The sequence below is a fragment of the Grampus griseus genome (genome assembly GCF_964374135.1).
Source record: "Grampus griseus genome assembly, chromosome: 9".
Classification (NCBI taxonomy): Eukaryota; Metazoa; Chordata; class Mammalia; order Artiodactyla; family Delphinidae; genus Grampus; species Grampus griseus.
In genome coordinates this window covers 19,409,147-19,431,092 of record NC_139003.1, presented here as the reverse complement: position 1 = coordinate 19,431,092, position 21,946 = coordinate 19,409,147, and the positions used below count along the sequence as shown (strand labels likewise).

At 38.4% G+C, this 21,946-nt stretch overlaps 1 protein-coding gene across 1 annotated transcript in view; it reads left to right on the top strand.

Moving 5' to 3' along the window:
* The window catches only part of EXOC4 (exocyst complex component 4), an 810,848-nt gene that overhangs the window by 107,024 nt on the left and 681,878 nt on the right, over positions 1-21,946 (top strand). Inside the window, exon 7 of the mRNA XM_082661558.1 lies at positions 11,237-11,411. Coding sequence (XP_082517684.1) covers positions 11,237-11,411 — 175 coding nt within the window. The remainder of the gene's footprint in view (positions 1-11,236; positions 11,412-21,946) is intronic.

Below are 21,946 nucleotides of genomic sequence, written 5' to 3'. Positions count from 1 at the left end.
CATCACATAATTACCATTTCTTTTTGTGGTGATAACTTTTAAGATGTACTGTCTTAGTAACTTTCAAGTATTATATAATACAGTATTAACTATAATCACTATGCTTTACCTTAGTTCCTCAGATCTTATCCATCTTATAACTTGAAGGTTGTACTCCTTGACCACCATCTCCCGTTTTCCATAGCCCCTGGCAGCCACCACTCTAGTCTCTGTTCCTTTGACTTTGGCTCTTTTAGGTTCCACATATGAGTGAGAACATATAGTATTTGTCTTTCTCTGTCTGACTTATTTCACTTAACCTAATGCCCTCGAGGTCCATTCATGTTGTCGCAAATGGCAGGATGTCCTTCTTTCTCATGGCTGAATAATAGTCCACAGTGTGTGTGTGTGTGTGTGTGTGTGTGTGTGTGTGTGTGTGTGTGTGTGTGTGTTTTGTGGCCATGCCGCGCAGCATGCGGGATCCTAGTTCTGCGACCAGGGATCGAACCCCTGTTCCCTGCAGTGGAAACGTGGGGTTGTGCGTGTGTGTGCGTATGTTATCTATTCATTCATTGATGGACACTTAGGTTGTTTCCATGTCTTCGCTCTTGTGAATAATGCTGCAATAAACATGGGAGTGCAGATATTTTTTGAGAGTCTGTTTTCATTTCTATTGGATATATGCCCAGAAGTGGGATTGCAGGATCATATGGTAGTTCTTTTAATTTTTTGAGGAACCTCCATACTGTTTTTCATAGTGGCTGCATCAATTTACATTCCCACCCAACAGTGTACAAGGGTTCCCTTTTCTCCATATCCTCCCGACACTTGTTATCTCTTGTCTTTTTGATGATAGCCCTTCTGTCAGGTGTGTGGTGATAGCTCCTTATGGTCTGATTTGCATTTCCCTGATGATTAGTGATGTTGAGCACCATTTTGTGTACCTTCTGGTCATTTGTTTGTCTTCTTTCGAAAAATGTCTATTCAGTTTCTCTGCCCATTAATCGGATTGTGTTTTGTGTTGTTGTTTTTGAGTTGTGTGAGTTCTTTACACATTTGGGATATTAACTTTTTATCATATATATGGTTTGCAAATATTTTCTCCCATTCATAGGTTGCTTTTCATTCTGTTGATGGTGTTCTTTGCTGTGCAGAAGCTTTTAATTTGATGGGGTTCTCTACTTGTTTATCTTTGCTTTTGGTGTCAAATCCAAAGAGTCATTGCCAAGACTAATGTCAAGGCTCTTATTCCTGTGTTTTCATGTAAGAGTTATATGGTTTCAGTTCTAAGTTCAAGTCTTTAATTCATTTTGAGTTGATTTTTGTGTATGGTGTAAGAGTGTTCCAGTTTCATTCTTTTGCATATGACCATTCAGTTTTTTGATCGTCTTTTGTTGAGGAGACTGTCCTGGGAAAGGCTTTTGAAAGAATGATACTAATACTTTAATTCAAAGAAAAAAATTATTTTCTAATTTCACTCCCTAATTTGCCACACGTTAGAACTAGAAGTTCATTCGAGGTCATCTACCAAGAATTCAGAAACTGAGCATGAGAGGCTGACTTGACAAGTGGGGAAGTGACACAGGAAGGCAATTACTAGAGCCAGGACTGGTTCTTTTTATTTTTACTGTGTTTCATTCTATATTGCTAATAGTTTTTTCCTATTCTTTTCATAGTGCAGATGGAGAATTAGTCAGCACTCCTCAAATAGTAACTGCTCTTTACATGAAGATTGTTATTAATAAAAGTGGTGAAACTAATCTCTATCCCTTAGAAGTAGGTATTAGATAACCTTGAAGATTAAATGGCATCTATGTCCTGTTTGAAATGAAAAATACTAGCTCAGCCAAGCTTATTATGAAAATGTGTATGTGAGATACAGGAGTGTAAAACAAAGACCATTTTGATATGAAATAATTGATGATCAGTTTCTTTTAATTTTTCATATAAAACCTTATAAGACCTAAGCTCAGAGTTCAGTATTTTCTTATCTTTTAGAACATAGAAGTAGGGAAATAAATATTCTGTGGTTAATGCCTTTGTCTGTCAGTGGGAAAACGCAGAAACCTGATATTAAGGTCTCAGCAGATAAGTAGTAGAGCAGGACTCATTTTCTACCTTGTGTGTGTATCTTTACTTCGTGACCAAGCAAGGCAGCTTCTTGGCTGCTAACATGGATTTTCCAGCCAAATGACTAACTCAAGGTTCCCTGGATGTTAAATTTAGATCCAGATAGTTGAATCTCACCTTAAATATTGAACATTTTTCACAGCTTGATGATGTAGCTTTATACCATAGACATTTCCTGACGTGTGCAACTGTGACTATTCCTGAACATTTTCTTCTCCGTAATTCTCTGCCTTTTTTCATGGTGGCACTCCAAGATGAGATACATAGGAGTAGTTATGGGTAGGAAGTTAGTAGGCTGTCTGGAAGAATAGGTAACATTTTGCTTGTATTTATAAGAAGCCTGTTTTTAAAACCTGCCAGGTAATCGGAAGTATGTTTAAAGAACAAATATTTGCTTCTTCTTGACTCTTTCATGTTTTTTAATACAAAATAGATTTTAACACAGTATTATTAAAGTTAGCTCTGAATGCATATATATCTTTCAGCTTGTAACTATATTTCTTTTCGTTCTCATGTTTATGTTGATGAGGTTATCTTTCTGAGAGGAGAATTTTGTGTGAAATATTTTTGTTGTGGTCTTCTGATTTCCCTCCAGGAGATCACAGGCAGTAATACATATTTCCTTGCCACTTGTTATCTGTAATCAGGTCTCTATCTCCCCCATCTGCTGGAGCTCATTGTTTCATTCTTTCTTTGAACAAATACTCATTTATTGCCTGTCATGTGCTTACTATTATGACAAATACTGGAATACTGTGATAAATCAGGCATAGTTCTTACTCTCATTGAATTTACAGTCTAGAGAAGGAGAGGCAAGGACTGGAGGAAAGGAGTCTCCTCTAAGGGTTGTTTTAAAAATCCAGGGAACAGATGATAAGGCCTGCATTAGCAGAGTAACAGTGGCAATGGGCTAAACTAGGCCCATGGTAGAGGTAGTAAAGAGGTAGAAATAAAAGAGGTTGGTAATTGATTGGATTTGAGGAAGAGGGGAGGGGAGGATGATTTTCTGGGGTAAGTGATACCGTTCACTGACTTAGGTAAATGGATAAGTAGGTTTGGGTAGGAGAATGATGAGTTTTATTTAAGACGTGTTAGGTTTGATGTCTACAGCTCAGGAGAGCCGTCTGGACAGAAGATACGTTTGGGAGTCATTAGCGGGTGGATGATTGAAGACGTAAGTGGTGGATGAGCTCACCCAGAGAGAGTATGAGGATCGAGAAGAGTTGACAGCATTTAAGGAACAGGCTGAGGAAGAGATTCTTGAGAAGGCGCAACCAGGGAGGTGGAAGGCGAGTGGGAAAGTATAGGGTTGGAGCCCGTGGAAGGCAGTGTTTCAAGGAGGAGTGAGTGGTCAGTAGAAACAAGCACTGCACCTCCTTGAATAAGGACTGAAGAGGTCTTATTTATTTATTTATTTAGAGGTATAGTTGACTTACAATGTTGTGTTAGTTTCAGGTGTACAGCAGAGTGATTCAGTTATACATGTGTATGTATCCTTTTTCAGATTCTTCTCCCTTATAGGTTATTATAAAATATTAAGTATAGTTCCCTGTGCTGTAGAGTAGGTCCTTGTTGGTTATCTATTTTATATAGAGTAGTGTGTATATCTTAGATTGAGCAAAATGATGATTTGAGACTTTTGCAGGAATTGTTTTAGTAGAGTACCAGGGGTAAACTGGTTGGCAGTGAGAAAATAGAGGCAGGATAGACTTCTGTTGATGCTCTTTCCAGCCTTGGTTTCTGTAGCATTTGATAGTACTGATAACTCTGGCCTCTTCTCTTAAATTACTTTTTTTCCTAACATCCTTTAAAAGAAACATTCTCCAAAATCGAGTCCTTTGGTCTCTCTTTATCTCTGAGCTTTCGTTCTCTTGTCTATAATGTGGGGATAAAAGTAGTACCTTCCTCATTGCGTTCTCCCGAGGATAAAGTGTGCACTTCACACAGCGCCTGGCCTGTTGTCATCAGTGTGGCTGTGAAGACGCAGTTGTCTTTGTTGTGGTCCTCGTCGTTGTCATCATCATTATCTCACTCCAGCCTCACCGTTTAAGGGCTCTCGTCCATCATGACGGCTTTAGCTGCTGGCCCCATGCAGAGGACCCCAGGCTGGTGGCTCTAGTCCTGGACTTCTCCGAATACTGCCACCCTAAATTGCTCATTCTTTTACTCATATGTACTCAGGCACCCACAGCTTAACTAGGCATTGGGCCATGTGTTGGGGGAGAGGTGTGGGTACATAACCACACATAAACAGGGACTGTGTTCTTATTCTCTGGCCCAGGAGGCCATGCATGTTGCTCTTTTGTCACTTCTCTCAGTCCATTGTGATCATTTGCTTTTTTTTGAGGGATTATAGAATGAAGGAATTGGCTGTTATTCTGTGAATTAGACCCTCTTTTAGTTAGCAGTGACAGAACCCACCTCCAACTAACAGAATTAAAGAGGGGTTCTATTGGGATGATACTAGTGTATCTTATGGAATACAAGCAGGACTTCACTAAGCTGGGGGAAGGACAGAGATGCAGCTGGGCCATGGGGACATCTGGAGTATCTCTTGTCCCCCGCCTTTTCCCCCTCTACATGGTAACCGTTGAAGGAAGCAATTTACTGTTGTTTTGAGCTTGCTTTTTAGTATACTTTCACTTACATTATTGCATTTACTTCTCACAGTTTGTGATTAGGAAATTGTAATTGAGGAAATTTGTGTTTGAGGAGCCTGAGACTTGGAACAGTCCCATGATGTACTGAAAATCCCATGACTATTCAGTAGAGAGCTGCTACCAAGTCCAGCTTTCTAATGCCAGTCCTTTATACCGGCATTTATACCACATTGCCATCCCAGGATTGAAGTTTTCTTTCACTGACTGTGGTGTTGTATTGCATATTATTGCATACTGTTTTGTGACTCTGGAAATAACCTCTGTGTGTGTGTGTGTGTGTGCGCGCGTGCGCATTTGCACGCACGATTTTCTTCTGACTGGTAGAAATTGCAATTAACTGAAATTCTAATCTCTATGGTTCTTAGGCTTATTCCTGTCTGAGGCCTTTTTTTATTCAGTTCAATTTAAGGAATCTCTAGTAATTTAATGATTCTGCCTGCTCTTTTGTCTTTTGGATCAGTGGTGAAAACCTTGATCCTAACAGGATTTAAGCAACTGAGCTAGTTGCAGTGTCATGTTTTATATCATCTTTTATTTAGTTGAAATTTTGTTGGTGGAGTAGGATCGGGAATGACTTTTTTCTTTTTTTAACATCTTTATTGGAGTATAATTGCTTTACAGTGGTGTGTTAGTTTCTGCTGTATAACAAAGTGAATCACCTATACATATACATACATCCCTATATCTCCTCCCTCTTGCTTCTCCCTCCCACCCTCCCTATCCCACCCCTCTAGGTGGTCACAAAGCACGGAGCTGATCTCCCTGTGCTATGCAGCTGCTTCCCACTAGCTTTCTATTTGACATTTGGTAGTGTATATAAGTCCATGCCACTCTCTCACTTCGTCCCAGCTTACCCTTCCCCCTTCCCGTGTCTTCAATTTCAGGGGATGACTTTTGTGGGGCTCTGTGTGTGCAGGTCATCCTGAGTGTGTCTGCAGGGAAAGGCAAACACTTGTTTTCTCAATCTAGTGTCGAGTGGGCAGCCAGCGAGTGCCTGTGAATATTAACAGCATATTTCAGTTTATTTCTGGTAGCTTTAAATTGGGCCAGACTACTGCATTTTATGTCTTGTTCATGTGAGTGATTCCTGGTCTCTCTTATTCTTGCTGCATTGGGAGAGAGTCACTTGCTTTTTCATTTTCTTTTTTTAGGAGAGCATGTGTTGGTGAGGAATGGTCAGCCTTTGCAAAGTGTGTGATTGACTTGGATTCTTTCCCTTCTTAGCCATTCACTCCTTATCCCGCTGCTGAGTTCAGCATCCAGTGCTCCCCTGAAACCCTTCTTGCCAAGGTCACTGGGACCTGTGAGTTGTACATTTCTGTCTTTACATCAGCTGGCTGCCGTGTAGCCTTGGCTCTGTTGCTATTCTCTTCTCCACTGTCTTCTACAATTTTCCTTCCTGTCGTTTTCCTGCCTCGCTACTTCCTGAACATCTCTTCACTGCTGCTATTTCGGGGAATGTTGGCTTGCTTTTCTTACTCTGCATATTATCCCTGAGTAATCTCATCCTCTCAAATATTTATCACTTTGTAAATTTCCAAAAATCAGTGTCTCTCCTGGGCTCCAGACTTGCATATCAGAGGACCGGTATGTAACACCTTAAACTTAACATCTTCAGATCTAAACCCAACAGCTCTCCTTTTCAACAGTTTCTGTCTTCACTTCATTCTCATTCTCTCTCCCTCTCCCCACTCTCTCTTTCTCTTTCTGTTTCTCTCAGGAAGGGTAACCATTGTCTTCAGAGTTGCTCAAGCCAGAAATCCAGACAAAAGGATCCTGAAACAACCTCTCTCTTTAATACAGTACAATTACCTCAACTAATTCTGTCCATTTTCTAATGTGATCCATCCATCAGTTGTGTGAGGCTCCTGAACAGGTATTAATTAATACTTTGGTTTTACAGATAGGAACACTTGAAGAAGTTGAGAGATTTTCTCATAATTACAGGGTTAGGGATTATCAATGTTGGGAAAGAATGTGCATCTTTTGTTTCTTTACCGGTTACTTATGTAACAAGGAAAAACAAACAAAAAACAAGTGAACCAATAGAGAAAAACTAATGTCCTCCTGGTAGTAAGATTCTGAAGGAGTCAGTGTTCATACTACTTCACTTTTTGAGACATCAGTTTCCTTTTTTCACTGTTCTATATGTTTTCACTTCACCACAGGGGAGGTGTTGGGCCCTCACTGGCCTGACTCAGAGCCACAGCTGATGATTTAAAAAACAAAAACAAAAAACAGCTAAATTGAGATATAATTCACATACTACACAAATCACCCCTTGAAACACTGGTTTTTGGTGTATTCACAGGGTGTGCAACCATCACCGCTCTGTAGTTCCAGAACATTTATGTCCCCCCTACAAAACAAGCCCCATATGCTTTAGTGGGTAATTCCCACCTACCTAAGAACCACTAACATATTTTCCTTCTGTGCAATTTGCCTATTCTGGATATTTCATATAAATAGAATCACACAAAGTCACAACATAGTCTTCTGTGACTTTTTTCACTTTGCATAATGTTTTCAAGGTTCATGTTGTAATATGTATCAGTACTTCATCTCCTTTTATAGCCAAATAATATTCTATTGTATGAATATACCTCGGGTTTTTTGGGTCCATTTGTTAGTTGATGGACATTTGGATTATTTCCACTTTATGATTTTACTATTACTATTTTACTACTATTTTAATATTTTACTATTATGAATAATGCTGCTGTGAGCACTTGTGTACACATTTTTGTGCACATGTGTGTTTTTGTTTTTCTTGGGTATATACCTAGGAGTGGAATTGCTGGGTACGTATGGTAACTCTATGTTTAATGTTTTGAGGAACTGCCAAAGTGTTTTCCAAAGCAGTTGTACCATTTTTACATTCTCACCAGTGCTGTATGAGAGTTCAGATTTCTCTACATCCTTACCAGTACTTTGTATTGTCTGTCTTTTTGATTATAACCATCCAAAAACTGGTATCTCCTGGTTTTGATTTGTATTTCTCTGATGGCTGAGATGTTGAGCATCTTCTGTTTGCCTACTGGTCATTCATATATCTTCTTTGGAGAAATGCATATTCAAATCCTTTGTCCATTTTAAAATTTGGTTGTCTTGTTACTAGTTGTAAGAAATCTTGAGGTATTCTAGATACAAATCAGGTAAATTATTTGCAAATGTTTTCTCCCATTTCTTGGGTTGCCTTTTCACTTTCTTGATGGCATCATTTGCAGCACAAAAGTTTTAAGTTTTAATGTCAGAGCTGCGGGTTTTATTAGTATTGTCGAGACTGTGCTGTGGTGAGGCAGAGGAGAGCTTCCCTCTCTTTGAAATTGGTGGATGTTTCAAGGTAGGCAGAGCGGCAAATAGAGTGTCTTGATTTCCGGCCTGGCTCTTCTTGTTTTCTTCCCTCTGTAGCCTGTCTTATGGCTCTGATAGTCATACTACAACACATCTGTCTTGGTCTTGATCCTCCAGGTGTGGCCGAAGGTGGTCGTGTGTTGCATTTTATCCAGGGATTGCTATTTCCATACTGTTAAGATACCATGGACCTCATTTTACACCTCAGTTCCCTCTTAGGTCTCTTTTCTAAACAGAGCACTGCCCCTGGTTGCTGAGTTGCTCTTGTCCTTGAGTGGCAGCCAAGGTGTGTGTAGTCATGGAGTCTAGTGGCTCTGGAGATAACCAGACAGCAGCCCCTCCATTCAGAGGAGCCACTCCTCTTCCAGTGTTTTCTGCTTTATTGCTGGTTTGTAGGCCTGTACCTAGAACTTCATGCCATTGGGAAGTTGGATACCAGCATGCCTTACGCTTCTGAATGTCATGAATCGACATCATTTCAACAGAAACAGACGCACAAAGAAAACAAACTAGTGGTTACCAAAGGGGAAAGGTGAGGGGGAGGGATAAATTAGGAGGTTGGATTAACATGTACATACTGCTATACATAAAATAGGTAATCAACAGGGACCTACAGTATAGCACAGTACTCTGTAATAACCTATCTGGGAAAAGAATCTGAAAAAGAATAGATATATGTATAACTAAATCACTTTACTGCACACTTGAAACTAACACAACGTTGTAAATCAACTATACACCACTATAAAATAAAAATTAAAAAAAAATCATTCCAGAAATGTTTGGGTATAGCATAACGTTACTACGTTTTAATTTTGTCAAGTAAGGACATTTGGCAATGTAACTGCAGTCATGGGAGAAAATAACAGATTTTTCTTACCAAGAGAATACCAAAAATATCAAACAAATTTACCTTTGTGAAACGTGAATATATGGTCTTATTTTTCTGTCTACCACTGAAAAATACATTTTGGTCTGTGGATTGACATTTGGGAACCACAGGCTTTTACATACTCAGCATAAATCTTTATTTGAAAAGTAGAACCTTAATCAGGTATTTTCTCTGTATGATGCCAGATACCAGTCTTACACAGAGTATTTACCAACACTGAATTAACTATTTTAGTTAAGTTAGATACAACTTCCTGTACTTTGTACCTCTTTCTGCTGATTTTGAGTAGTTCTTATATAACACAGATGAAAGTGAAGAATTGTTTTAGGTGAATGTGAGTATAAATATGAATTTACCTTTAGAAGATGTTAAACAATCATCCTTCAAAGGTAGAATGGCTCCTATTTACAAATACGATGTGTAATTTCTGGATTATATATATATATTCTAGACTGGGAGGAATATGTACATTTTTATTGATTCTGTCTTGTCTAAATAAAAATGTCAGAGATATTAGGGTTTTATCATAAGATAATTATTGGCTGTCACATTGGCACATTAATTACAGTAATTGGTCAATAAAGAAGCCCTAGGAATAGATATTATGCTATACGTTTTGATGAGATTGTAGTTACAGCCTCTTATTTATGGTAATAAAATCTTGTTAATCGACATTGCTGACAAGATGTTTTGCTTTCTTTTTCTACTTTCCAGGTTGGTTTATAAGTCTACTTAGGAACTATGAACTGAGAGCCACAGATTATACAATAAAGGTCACATTCCAAAATTGTCTGTACTCATTCATGGTATACACATTAAATTCATTCAGCCAATATTTGCTGCTCCCTGTTCTGAGTGCTCCTGCGTATACAGAGACGTATAAAGCAGTGCCTGCTCTAAAGGACTCATAATGGGGAAGGGAGGTAAAATGTCTATATATAAATAAATGTGACCCACGTTGATTGAGTCACGCATGTGAGCCATATGTGTGATAAGTTCCTTAAAAGTGGAATAAAATACAACTTCAGAGGAGGAAAGGATGATTCCAAGTGTGAGTGATCAGTGATGCTGTAAGGCTCAGTGATGGGGGAATTACTTTGCATCCATGACATGAAGCTCTGAGCCATCTCTGAATATACATCTCCACTGTAAAACTATAGAGAGAGGTAGGTGGCTCAGTGCTCTGACATGAAAATCAACTTTTGTTCTGGGGTCAGCTGCCTTGCAGCCTCATTTTGTGTCCTTGAGTATGTAAAATTCGTGTAATAATATGTGTCCATCTCTCAAGATGCAAAATGAGATAATGCGGAGGTCCAAGCTGCTCCCTGTGGTGAAAGTCAGATTTCTCAGCAGGTGTGTGGTTTTTTCTGGCAAGTTAGGCCATACATTTGAATGGGAGTAAGCGCAGCTTTCCATGACTAAAAGGATTAGTGTCCTCACCAAAGTGCCCAATTTATTGCTAGAGAATAGCACATTCTCTGTAACATTCGAACTGTTGTCTGAAAAATTGCCTGAATTGCTTAGAAAAACTACCTATATAAAAGAGTATAGTAATCACCGAATTATGTTAAAAAGGAAACAAATGTTTACTGAGCTGCTACTGCTGGTTTAGGGACTTTAAGATTGTCTTTAAAATTTGTACACCATGTCCATTTTTTTTAAATTGAAGTATAGTTGATTTACAATATTATGTTAGTTTCAGGTGTGCAAAGTGATTCAGTTATACATATATATTTTTCAGATTATTTTCCATTATAGGTTATTATAAGATATGGAATATAGTTCCCTGCTCTATATAGTAAATTCTATTGCTTACCTATTTTATGTATAGTAGTTTGCATTTGTTAGTCCCATACTCCGAATTTATCCTTCCCCCTTCCCTTCCGCCTTTGGTAACTATAAGTTTGTCTTCTACATCTGTGAGTCTGTTTCTGTTTTGTATATAGATTCATTTGTATTATTTTTTAGATCACACATATAAGTGATCATATAATACTTTGTCTGACTTCACCATGTCCATTTTATAGCAGAGGAAACAGACACTTAGATAAATTTTCAAAAGTTACTTAGATCAGACAAATGTTTGAAATGAAATCTGTTGAAATTTAATGAGCTGTTTACATGGTAGTGTGCTACTTCACTTTAGTTTGATGTTTTTCTTGCAGGCCAGTGTCAATCATTTTGTGTTTGTTTGTATGTAAATGTTTATTTTTTTCACTAGGTTACTTCTAGAACTGCTGGAGTTGCTGTTTGACAAGTTTAATGCTGTAGCTGCTGCACACTCTGTGGTCCTGGGGTACCTGCAAGACACTGTTGTGACTCCACTGACTCAGCAGGAAGATGTCAAATTGTATGACATGGCAGACGTGTGGGTGAAGATCCAAGATGTGCTGCAGGTAAGATCCTTTTACAGAGGGTGCCCATCTGGATTCGGAATAACAGGTAGGAACATAAAAAAATCAGCCACCTAAAATATTCTCTTAATCATAAGCAGTGAGAATGTAGTGTTCCTGTTTAAAGGTGATGCTTGCTGATGTTATGAACTTCTATCATTTTCAAAAGACCTTTTAAACAAACTTCTTTTGGCCAGGCTTTAAAATTAGGAGATTCTCAATACGTAGCAATCAAGGATCTAAACATATGTAGCTTAAGTTTATGACCATTTTCTTACAGTCAGCTCTTGCATATGTTGGGGTAAAAGACAGGTCAAGAGCTTATTTTAAGAGATGAAGATAAACCTGTAAGGTATAAATGTACCACTTTGATTGATCTGTTGAAGATCGGAGGAATGATATTACTGTTTGGTATGATGCTGCAGAGGGAGTATTTAGAAATTTTATTATGTTTTCTCTCCATGCGCCAGGAAAATATATTTGATATGGCCAGATGAAAATGAGAAATACGATTAAGAGTTAGCTGAAGCAAATTTGACATAGCTATATAGAAGTGACTTGGTTAGACAGTATCTACTAATAGGAAAAAAATTAAGTATATATAGGGAATTGAAAAATATAACTGTGTAGAAATGAAATTATTTGCATGGCAAATAGGATTCTTTGCAGGAAAAAAATAAATCATGTATGTAGATTGTAGTTATTTTTGAGAGTATAGGCATGCTCTTGGTGGATTGATTGATTCCTGATTATTCATTCATTAGACAGTTTTTGGGATACAGTCTGTGTGCTTTATTGATGGTTCAGTAGAAAGAATATAGGTTGCAACTATATTCCATGAGTTTGCTTTGCTGCTATGTCAATTACCACGTGCCCATAGTAGGTGCTTGATGAATATTTGTGTGTTGAATAAAATATCTTTATTGCTTGGAAACTGGTTATTTAAGATTTTATATCTTGGTTTGCTAATCTGTCATGGAAGTATATGCTTTTCAGGTTACATGTTTATTTTAATGATGAAATTAGATAATAGATTTTAAAGCTATTTCAAAAATAGTTAGAATTAAGGACTTCTGGTTCTGTCCATGATGTGGTTACCTCCTACCATAAGTAACTTGAAAACTGGGTGGACTCAGGCGATCAGCATCATCAGTTGAGAGAAGAGAATACATGAGGTCACTTTCACATACATCCCAGCTCCTCCTCTGGGGACACTTTCAAACTATGACATAGGAAAGTGAACAAACATCAGCAGGCTCTAAGTAGTAGATGAAGCAGAGTTCAGGGTTCAGGGGTGCGGAGGCAGCTGCAGTTTGTGGGTTAGGATACTGAAGGAGAGGGAATTGCAGAGAGAAGGAACCCCAGAAATATGAAAAGAGTAGTGTTGAGCCTTTGGTCAGATGTGAAGTTTCACCCACTCCAAGGCAGAATATAGCTACTGTGGGACTGTGAGCTGAATGGAAATTGCAGAAGTTGCCAAATGCTCAGAAACGTTGGAATTCAGACCAGCCAGTGTGGGGAGAACTTAGTGAACATCCTTTGCTTTCATATGTGACCTCAGATGTTTTAGGAATTGGGCTGTTCTAGCCATAGTGTACGTGATACTGTAATTTCATGTAACAAAGCCCCAAACCAAGTCTCTACAGTATTAGTCTGATCCACCTGTAAATAAAGTAATATAATCTAATATCTCAATAATGAAGCATCCACGTTGTGCAGCATACGATTATTATACTTGCAAAAAAGCAGAAAAATGTAACTAATAACCAGAATTTTAAAAATTTGATGAAAATATCTGAAATGAAAAATTTACCAGATGGATTTAGCAACAGATTGCATGCTGTATAAGAAACGATTAGAAAACTTGAAGAAAAATCAATCAAAACCAATCTAAACTAAAGTACAGGGAGAAAATAGACTGAAAAGAAAAATGAGCACAGCCATAATGTCCTGTGGGACAGTATCATGCTGTCTAACATTTGTGTGGTTGGAACTACAGAGGGAGAGCAGGGAGAGAGATTGGGGCAGTTAATTATTGGAAGAAACAATGACCCCAAATTTCTAAATTTGTTGAAAAACATAAACCCACAGATCAAGAAGTTCAACAAATCCAAGGAAGTTTAACACAAAGAAAACTATATCTAGACACATCATCATAAGGTAGCTGAAAAGCAAAGAAAAAAATCTTAAATATAGCCAGAGGAAAAAGAGTGCATTGCCTACAGGGAACCAGTGATAAAGATGTTCACTAATGTCTCATCAGAAACAATACAAGCCAGAAATTGATGTATGTCATCTTGAAAGTGCTATAAAATACAAAAATTGTCAATCTAGAATTTTATATTCACTGAAAAAATCATTTGAAATGAAGGTGAAATAGTGACGTTTTCACATTAACTAAAGCTGAAAGAATTTGTTTTCACTGGCCCTGCACTTAAAGAAATGTTAAAGAAAGTTTTTCAGGCTAAAGGAAAACAATACCAGATGGTAACTCATCTACAGGAAAATATAAAGAAGTCCAGAAGTGGTAAATATGTGGGCAAAAATAAAATATATTTTTCTCATTTCTTAATTTTTGTTTAAAGCAAAACCAATAGTAATGTATGTGAGTTTTATAATATATTTTGAAGTAAAATGTATGACAATAATTGCTCAAAAGATGGGAATAGGGTAAATGAAACTCTACTGCTGTAAGTTTCTTACATTATACATGAAGAGATACAATGTTTAAGGTAAACTGTGGTAAGTTAAGGATGCATATTATAATCCCTAGAGCAAACATTAAATTGTAAAATAGATGTATAGCTGAAAAGCTAGTAAAGGGCATAAAACTGAATAGTGAACAAATATTTGATTAATCCAAAAGAAAAAAGCAGGAAAGGAAGAAAAAAGAACAATGAAGAAAGAAAAGATAAAGTACAAAAGAAAGATAGGATGAATAGAAAACAAATAGCAACATGTTAGACTTATACTGCCCATGTAAGTAATTACATTAAATGTAAATGGACTAGACACTTCAATTTAAAGGCAGAGTTTGTCAGATTGGTTTAAAAAAAGAAAAACCCAACCATACTGTTTACAAGAGATATGTTTTATGTTGTTTTTCTGAAATTTTAAAATAACTTCAAACTTTTAGAAAGGTAAGAATAGTACAAAGGGTGCCCATATAACTCTTAATTCAAATTCAACTGCTGTTAGCATTTTGTCACTTTATCAATTGTTTTCTTTCTCTATATATGCACTTGTGTGTGTTTTCTCTGTTATCTATTTTCTATTTCCTAGTTTTGTTGATTGACCCAGTAATGTTCTTTAGGGCAGTTTTTTTTTTTTTTTGCTCCTCCAGTAGAAAATCCAGTCTAGCATTAGATACTGTATCTGCTTTTCATGCCTCTTTAGTTTCCTTTAAGCTTGAACATTTCCATAGCTTTTCTTTACCTTTTATTATAACAGTGGCATTTTGAAGAATATATCCCCATCTTTTAATTCAAGTTCCTCATTTTGGGCTTAAGAGATTTTAAACATAAAGATATAGACAGATTAAAAGTATATGAATGGAAAGAGATGTACCATGAAATACTAATAAAAATATTTGTGTTATGCAAATGTATTGGACAGTATTAGAATATAATATTATCAAATGGAATTATTTGTATCAGTACTTATGGCATTTAAAACCTGAATACGTTAAGCCCTAGGAAGTATGTTATAGACTATGTAATCCTGTTGTCACAAGGTTATAAAATGCTTTATGAATAAGTTTTTGATATCTGATATTTGAATAAGACTAATGTTCTAAGTTTAAAACTTTTGAATCTACTAGGATCCTATTTATAGGATTTATGAAGAATTAATTATGGTTATGAACAAAGTAAGATATGCCTTACTTAGCCCTACTTACTTTGGATTTGTCAAATGTATATAATTCCTACACTTCTGAAAACAAAACCCATTATCTCATATTAAAAATGTTTATAATAAACTAAGGAACTTTAAGTTCCATCAGACATTAACTTGAAATGAAAAAATGAAAGTATGTTTCTGGCTTATTAAATGAGATATACCTTTCACACATGTCATTTCAAAAGATGATTGGGGAGCCTATCTTCCATATTATGGAATGAGTTATTCATTTGTTTATTTAAAGAGCTTTATTGAGATTTAATGTACCTGCCACAAGGTTTACCTGTTTAAGGTATAGATTTCAATGCTTTTTAGTATATTTATGGAGTTGTGCAACCATCACCATGATATGATTTTATAAAATTTTCATCACCCTAAAAAGAAACCTTGTTTGTATCCATTAAATATTTATTTATTTGGTTGTGCCGGGTCCTAGTTGTGGCTCTCTGGCTCCTTAGTTGCGGCATGTGGGCCCCCTAGTTATGACATGCTAACTCTTAGTTGTGGCATGCATGTGGGATCTAGTTCCCTGACCAGGGATCAAACCCGGTCCCCCTGCATTAGGAGCATGGAGTCTTATCCACCATGCCACCAGGGAAGTCCCTGTTTGTATCCATTAGAAATCACTTCCCATTCCCCACTCCCTTCACCCTTAAGATGTATTTAAGACACTAAAGAGGCATCAACTGTGTGTTAAATCTCTGAGTAACTTGTAGTCCCCAAATCATACACTTGGCAATACTGTTGCCATTTCATGTTAATGTGTACATATACTGTTGGCATAAGCTATTTGACAGATAAAGAACATAAAACTAAAACTGATCTAATAGTACAAGGTGATGGGTCTAACGTAGAAATAACATTTCATTTCATGTATTATGTTTACTTGTTTTGAGGTCAAGATATGACAGTGTTCTTTGCTTTTTTCCTTTCTTTCTTTTCCTCCATTTTTCTCCTCCTCTTACTTTTCTACTTTTCTGCCCCCAGTTTGTGTTTTCTTAGACATGTAGTGGAAGAGTGATATTAGTCATGACTTGAATTAATCTCTGGTTGATTGTTTCTTAGCTCTCTATTATACTCATCTTTATTAATCCACAGATTCAAGAATAAAGCATTTTAAAGTAAGAGGTCATCTACATATTTTAAATGATTACTATTATGTAATAAAAATTGGGCTTCCCTGGTGGTACAGTGGTTGAGAATCTGCCTGCTAATGCAGGGGACACGGGTTCGAGCCCTGGTCTGGGAAGATCCCACATGCCACGGAGCAACTAGGCCCGTGAGCCACAACTACAGAGCCTGCGAGTCTGGTGCCTGTGCTCCACGACAAGACAGGACGCGATAGTGAGAGGCCCGCACACCACGATGAAGAGTAGCCCCCGCTTGCCACAACTAGAGAAAGCCCTTGCACAGAAACGAAGACCCAACACAGCCAAAAATAAAAATAAATAAATTAAAAGAAGGCTCAACATTAAAAAAAAAAATTGTTATACAATTTTTAAATCGGTTTTAGTTTTCTGTATTTTCTAGTTCCTTAAAAAATTCTTTCAGGTTACAGATTACTTACAGATTTCTTACAGTGTAATATTAGGTTATATACCCATTAATAAACTGGATATGCAGTGACACAGACACACAAATGGTCTAATGTTGCTAAATGTAAGAATGGTAGTTGGCACAGTGTGTCATATAATCATCCTGAAACATGTTAAATGGACCAAAAAAGGTGTTCAGGATTGTTGAAGAGCTGATTCTTGGAGGTTTTGCAGAGGTAGAGAAGATGCAAATGGCATTCTAGACAGCTGGAATGGCAAGTGAGATACTGGTAAGTGGCACAGAAGGAATGAATGGACAAGGATATTCACGGATAAGTAAGAAAAGAATGGTTCACCTGTAACTGAGGGTTTATTTTGTGCACTAGAAGGTAAGGTCAGATAGGTAGGTTTGGGTTCAGGTTGTGGAAGCCCTTAAGTGTCATCTAAGGGGATTGTGATTTGTCTTTAGGCTAATGGTTTCTGAAGCTGAGTATGCATTAGGTTTACCTCTGGATTGATTCCTAGTCCCATCCTTGACCTTCTGATTAAGGATCACTGTGGATGAGGACTGGATTTTGTGGGGTTTTTTTGTTGCTGCTGTTGTGTTTTGTTTTTTTAGCTCCTAAGATGATTCTGATAATGTTTGGGATCCTGTAATTGGGAACTGTTGCTTTGGGTCAGTGGTCTCAAAGTATGTTTCCTGGACCAGCAGCATTAGTGTTACCAAGGAGCATGTTAAAAAAGAAATTTGTGTTCCTACTTCATAGTTACTGATTCAAAAACTCAAGGAGTGAGGCCATACAATCTGTATTTTAATAAGCCCTTCACGTGATTCGTATGCACGCTCAAGTTTGAGGACCCTTTCTTTAGGTGATACTGGGCCATTTTGGATTTGGATTGGCATGTGGTGAGATGAAGTAGGATTAATATGGTAGCACTGAAAAGGATTGGGTGTAGAGGCTGGAGACTAAGGCAAGGAAACTAGTGTGTAGGCTAGTGGAGAGTCTGTGGGTTATCTTACTTGAGATATTGTCTAATAGTAGAACAAATCACAGGCTTTCATGGAGCATGTTAGAGGAATACAAAGAAGAGGGAAGGATTTGTAAACCTTTAGGGAGTCTTTTGGAAAATATATAAAACCATGTAGTCAACGTGTCATGCTGGTTTCCAGTATGACTGATATTTTAGTGTTAAGTTATTGGGGCGAACTATGTGCTAAGTATTGAGGAATAAAGCTGAACACAAGATAGAGAGCTCACTCTGGTGATGTGAGGGGCGTGGGCAAGAGTGTGTGTTTTTACCTCAGTGTTAGCCAGCCGGCATGGGAAGTAGCACAGGAGAATGTTTGCCAACGTGGAGGGCTTAGAAAAGAAGACTTTTGGTTTAAGTTTGCATGCAGAGGTTTATGCTTAGGGCCAATTTAGTTTTCTGATACTTGTTGGTGGAATGCTCTTTAGGTTAAAATCTTTTCTGGAGAACAGACATAGTTGAGAACAATAGACGCCTGCAGTTAGCATGTACCAGCATGTATGAAGGTGATGGGATCATATGCTGAATGGAGCTACAGGTGTTTAGGCTTCGAATTTCAGTGTTTCTTTGAATCGAAAATGTTTCTTGCTGAAAAATGGAAATGCTCTTTTGTTCACTGAATCTTGGGAAAGAAAATAATTTTTGATCACGTAGAGACTTCGGCAGCTTTTCTCCACTGGAACCTGGGCTGTGCCTGGCAGGCAGAATCCATCCTGTAGCCGGAAGGCTCATTTGTCTCGGCGTGTTTGTGTCTGGAGACAGCCGTGTGTGGAGACACGGCTGTCGCTATCATAGTACCAGGGTGTCAGAGTTTTCTGCTGGTGTCATCCCTGTGACCACACACCATTGAACTCCCTTTTCAGTTTTACACACGCTTTAGAACTGTGATAATAGAAATGCATGTTTTTGCCCTTCTGAGTAACAAACAGCACCTTCCGAAATGTCACCTACTTGGTGACATGCCTGTCATACCGTTGGCTGCACATTTTCAAGTGTGTTAAGACCGAGGTACACTAGAAACACAAAATGCTCCATTTCTTGTGGGATTTAACATAACAGAGGAAATAAGAGGATCACTTTGAACAAACCTATCTTTCGGGTGTTACGATTCCGAAAAAAAATCTCATTTTTTTATTCACATCTCTTTTCAAAGCCAAACTGCCTGTTTAGCCATTGTCGGCTTAAGTGTGTAACCCCGAGTGTGCTAAGTAGTATTCTACAGATGGAGGCTGTGGGTTGTAATTACACTGTTGAACCACTGACAGTGACACCACAAGTCACTTCACTTTTTAGTGCCCTGATCTCTCTTTCTGGAGCTTAACAGAGACAGAATGGAAAATCATTTTACTTGTGTTAACTGCCACTTAAATGTCTAAATAGTGATAAAATTAACCTCATGCAGAGAGAACTTGAAGTTTGCTGTCAGGTAAGAAAATCCACAAATCTTATTGGTACTGATCCATGACCTAGAGGAGTTTTTCAAGGAGACAGATGCAATTTCTATTTTGAATTCAGGTCTGAAACTAGGTTATTCTTAGCTTTTGTTTCATGTGATATTTTGGTTAGCTGAGGATTCCATTCCTCAAAGTAAAACTAGCTTTTTTTTTTTTGCTGTATTCTAGGCCAGATAACTTGTGCGATTATTCTTACAGAAATAGTTTTTCTTCATTTCTCAACCTTTAACACTTTTTGATAGCCTCTATTTGGGGTGGCATATTAGAGTCATGTTGTCGGCCAGGCCACTGAGTCTCTAGGAAGGTGCTTGCTCCTCGATTTTTTGTTCTGTCTGGTCAATGGATAGTATGCTGCCCAATGCATAGAATTAAGTGAACATGTGAAAGTTAAAGTAGAAATCTTCCTCTAAATTGAAGTCAGCTTCTATAGCATCAGGACTCTCTGTAGGTTGTTTTATGTTCACTACTTAAAGCAGGAAATGATGGGCAGCCAAGGAGATTCCTCTGGCTCCCCGTGCACGTGTAGCAGTTGCGCAAGTCAGAGTGCTAGGGTGTCTGAGGCCCAGTGAAAGTTGTGGTGAATGTCATGGATATCTTAATACACTGGGCCAAACTTTAAAAAATAGTAGCTCGGTGGCTGATGCCCCAGAATTAGGTGGATTTGGTGGAAAGTCTGCTCTCCTTAAATTTCTAATTGCCCAGGAAGTATCTGCTTGGGTCTGATTGGGTCTTGGTCTAGAGGACCCAAGGGTAGAAATGACAGGGCTTCCTTACAGTCCACCACCTCCAAAGCTTTTCTCTTTGTCTGTTGTTTTTTTCTTTTTAAATTATTTTATTTTATTTATTTTTGGCTGTGTTGGGTCTTTGTTGCTGTGTGCAGGCTTTCTCTAGTTGTGGCGAGCGGGGGCTACTCTTTGTTGCGGCACGCGGGCTTCTCATTGCAGTGTCTTCTCTTGTTGCGGAGCACGGGCTCAGTAGTTATGGCTCACGGGCTCTAGAGCACAGGCTCAGTAGTTGTGGCGCATGGGCTTAGTTGCTCCGCGGCATGTGGGATCTTCCTGGACCAGGGCTCGAACCCGTGTCCCTTGCATTGGCAGGAGGATTTTTAACCACTGTACCACCAGGGAAGTCCCTCTCTTTGTCTGGTTTTGTCTGAGGTACTGGAGGGTGGACCGCTGAAAGCCAAGGCAGATTTGTACTGCCCCTGGTGATTTAAACGGCCTTAGTCCTTAAGGAGGCTGTGTGCTTATCGAGGTTTGGTGCACCTGGGCCCAAGCAAGGGGGTTACTAGTAACCAAGAGGCCATAATTAAGTGGTGATGATTAATGATAATAGGTGGGATAGTGTGAGGTAGAGTATCATTATATGATTTGAGTGAAATTAAAGCAACTGGCATTGCTCCACTGATACTGCTCTTGCCTACCTGAGAAGATTTTAGAGCAAAAATGATGATATCTTCCTGAATTGATAATACTTTACAAAAAAACGTTCTTTCTCTTAAACCTATTCTGATTGTGGAAGTAATTTGCGAGGTTGCCTAAATTCTTGAGTATAGCTATAGTTCTTTTGGTTTGATGGTGTGTTGCTGCACACCACATTGCTCAAACTTCATGGCTTCTGTTTGCTCTCAGTTTTATGAGTCAGAAATTCACTCAGGGCTCAGCAGGGTGGTGCTTCTACTTTACATGGCGTCAACTGAGAACATTCACTTGGCTCCTTCAGCTAAAGGCTGGGCTGCGTTAGACGCTTTCTCTCTCTCTCCGTAGGACCTCATAGCGTGACAGTCTCAGGGTAGTTGGACTTCTTACATGAATGCTGGCTTCCAGTCCGGAGCAGTCAAAAAGGTAAAGGTAGAGGCTGATGATCCCTTAAGGCCCTGCCTTGTATATTACATGGTGTCACATCTGCCACATTCTATTGGTCAAAGTGGAGGGAAAATAGAGTCCATTCAGTGGGAAGAGTAGCAAGGAATTCTTGGCAATCTTTACTCCACCACAACATTGTAAGGTTTGTAAGTTTGCTTTTAGAATAATTCATCAGACACTGGCATTAGATTATTGTTGCTGGGTCTTTGTCACAAGATAAAGATCAAGATTTTATTCTTGCCTACTGATCTTTTTTTTTTCTTATTTTAATTTATTTATTTTAAAAAAATTTTTTGGCTGCATTGGGTCTTCGTTGCTGCACGCGGGCTTTTTCTAGTTGTGGCTAGCAGGGGCTACTCTTTGTTGCAGTGTGCGGGCTTCTCATTGCGGTGGCTTCTCTTGTTGTGGAGCACGGGCTCTAGGTATGTGGGCTTCAGTAGTTGTGGCACACGGGCTCAGTCGCTGTGACTCACGGGCTCTAGAGTGCAGGCTCAGTAGTTGTGGCGCACAGGCGTAGTTGCTCTGCAGCATGTGGGATCTTCCTGGACCAGGGCTCGAACCCGTGTCCCCTGCATTGGCAGGCGAATTCTCAGCCACTGTGCCACCAGGGAAGCCCCTTGCCTATTGATCTTAATTGGTTAGAGAATATTTAAATGATTATCAGGCTCAGCAAATCTTACCATTTCAATCATGTTAAAACAAAGACCATTTACAATACATTTAGGAAAATACAGCTCTTTCATGGAGTTACTTGG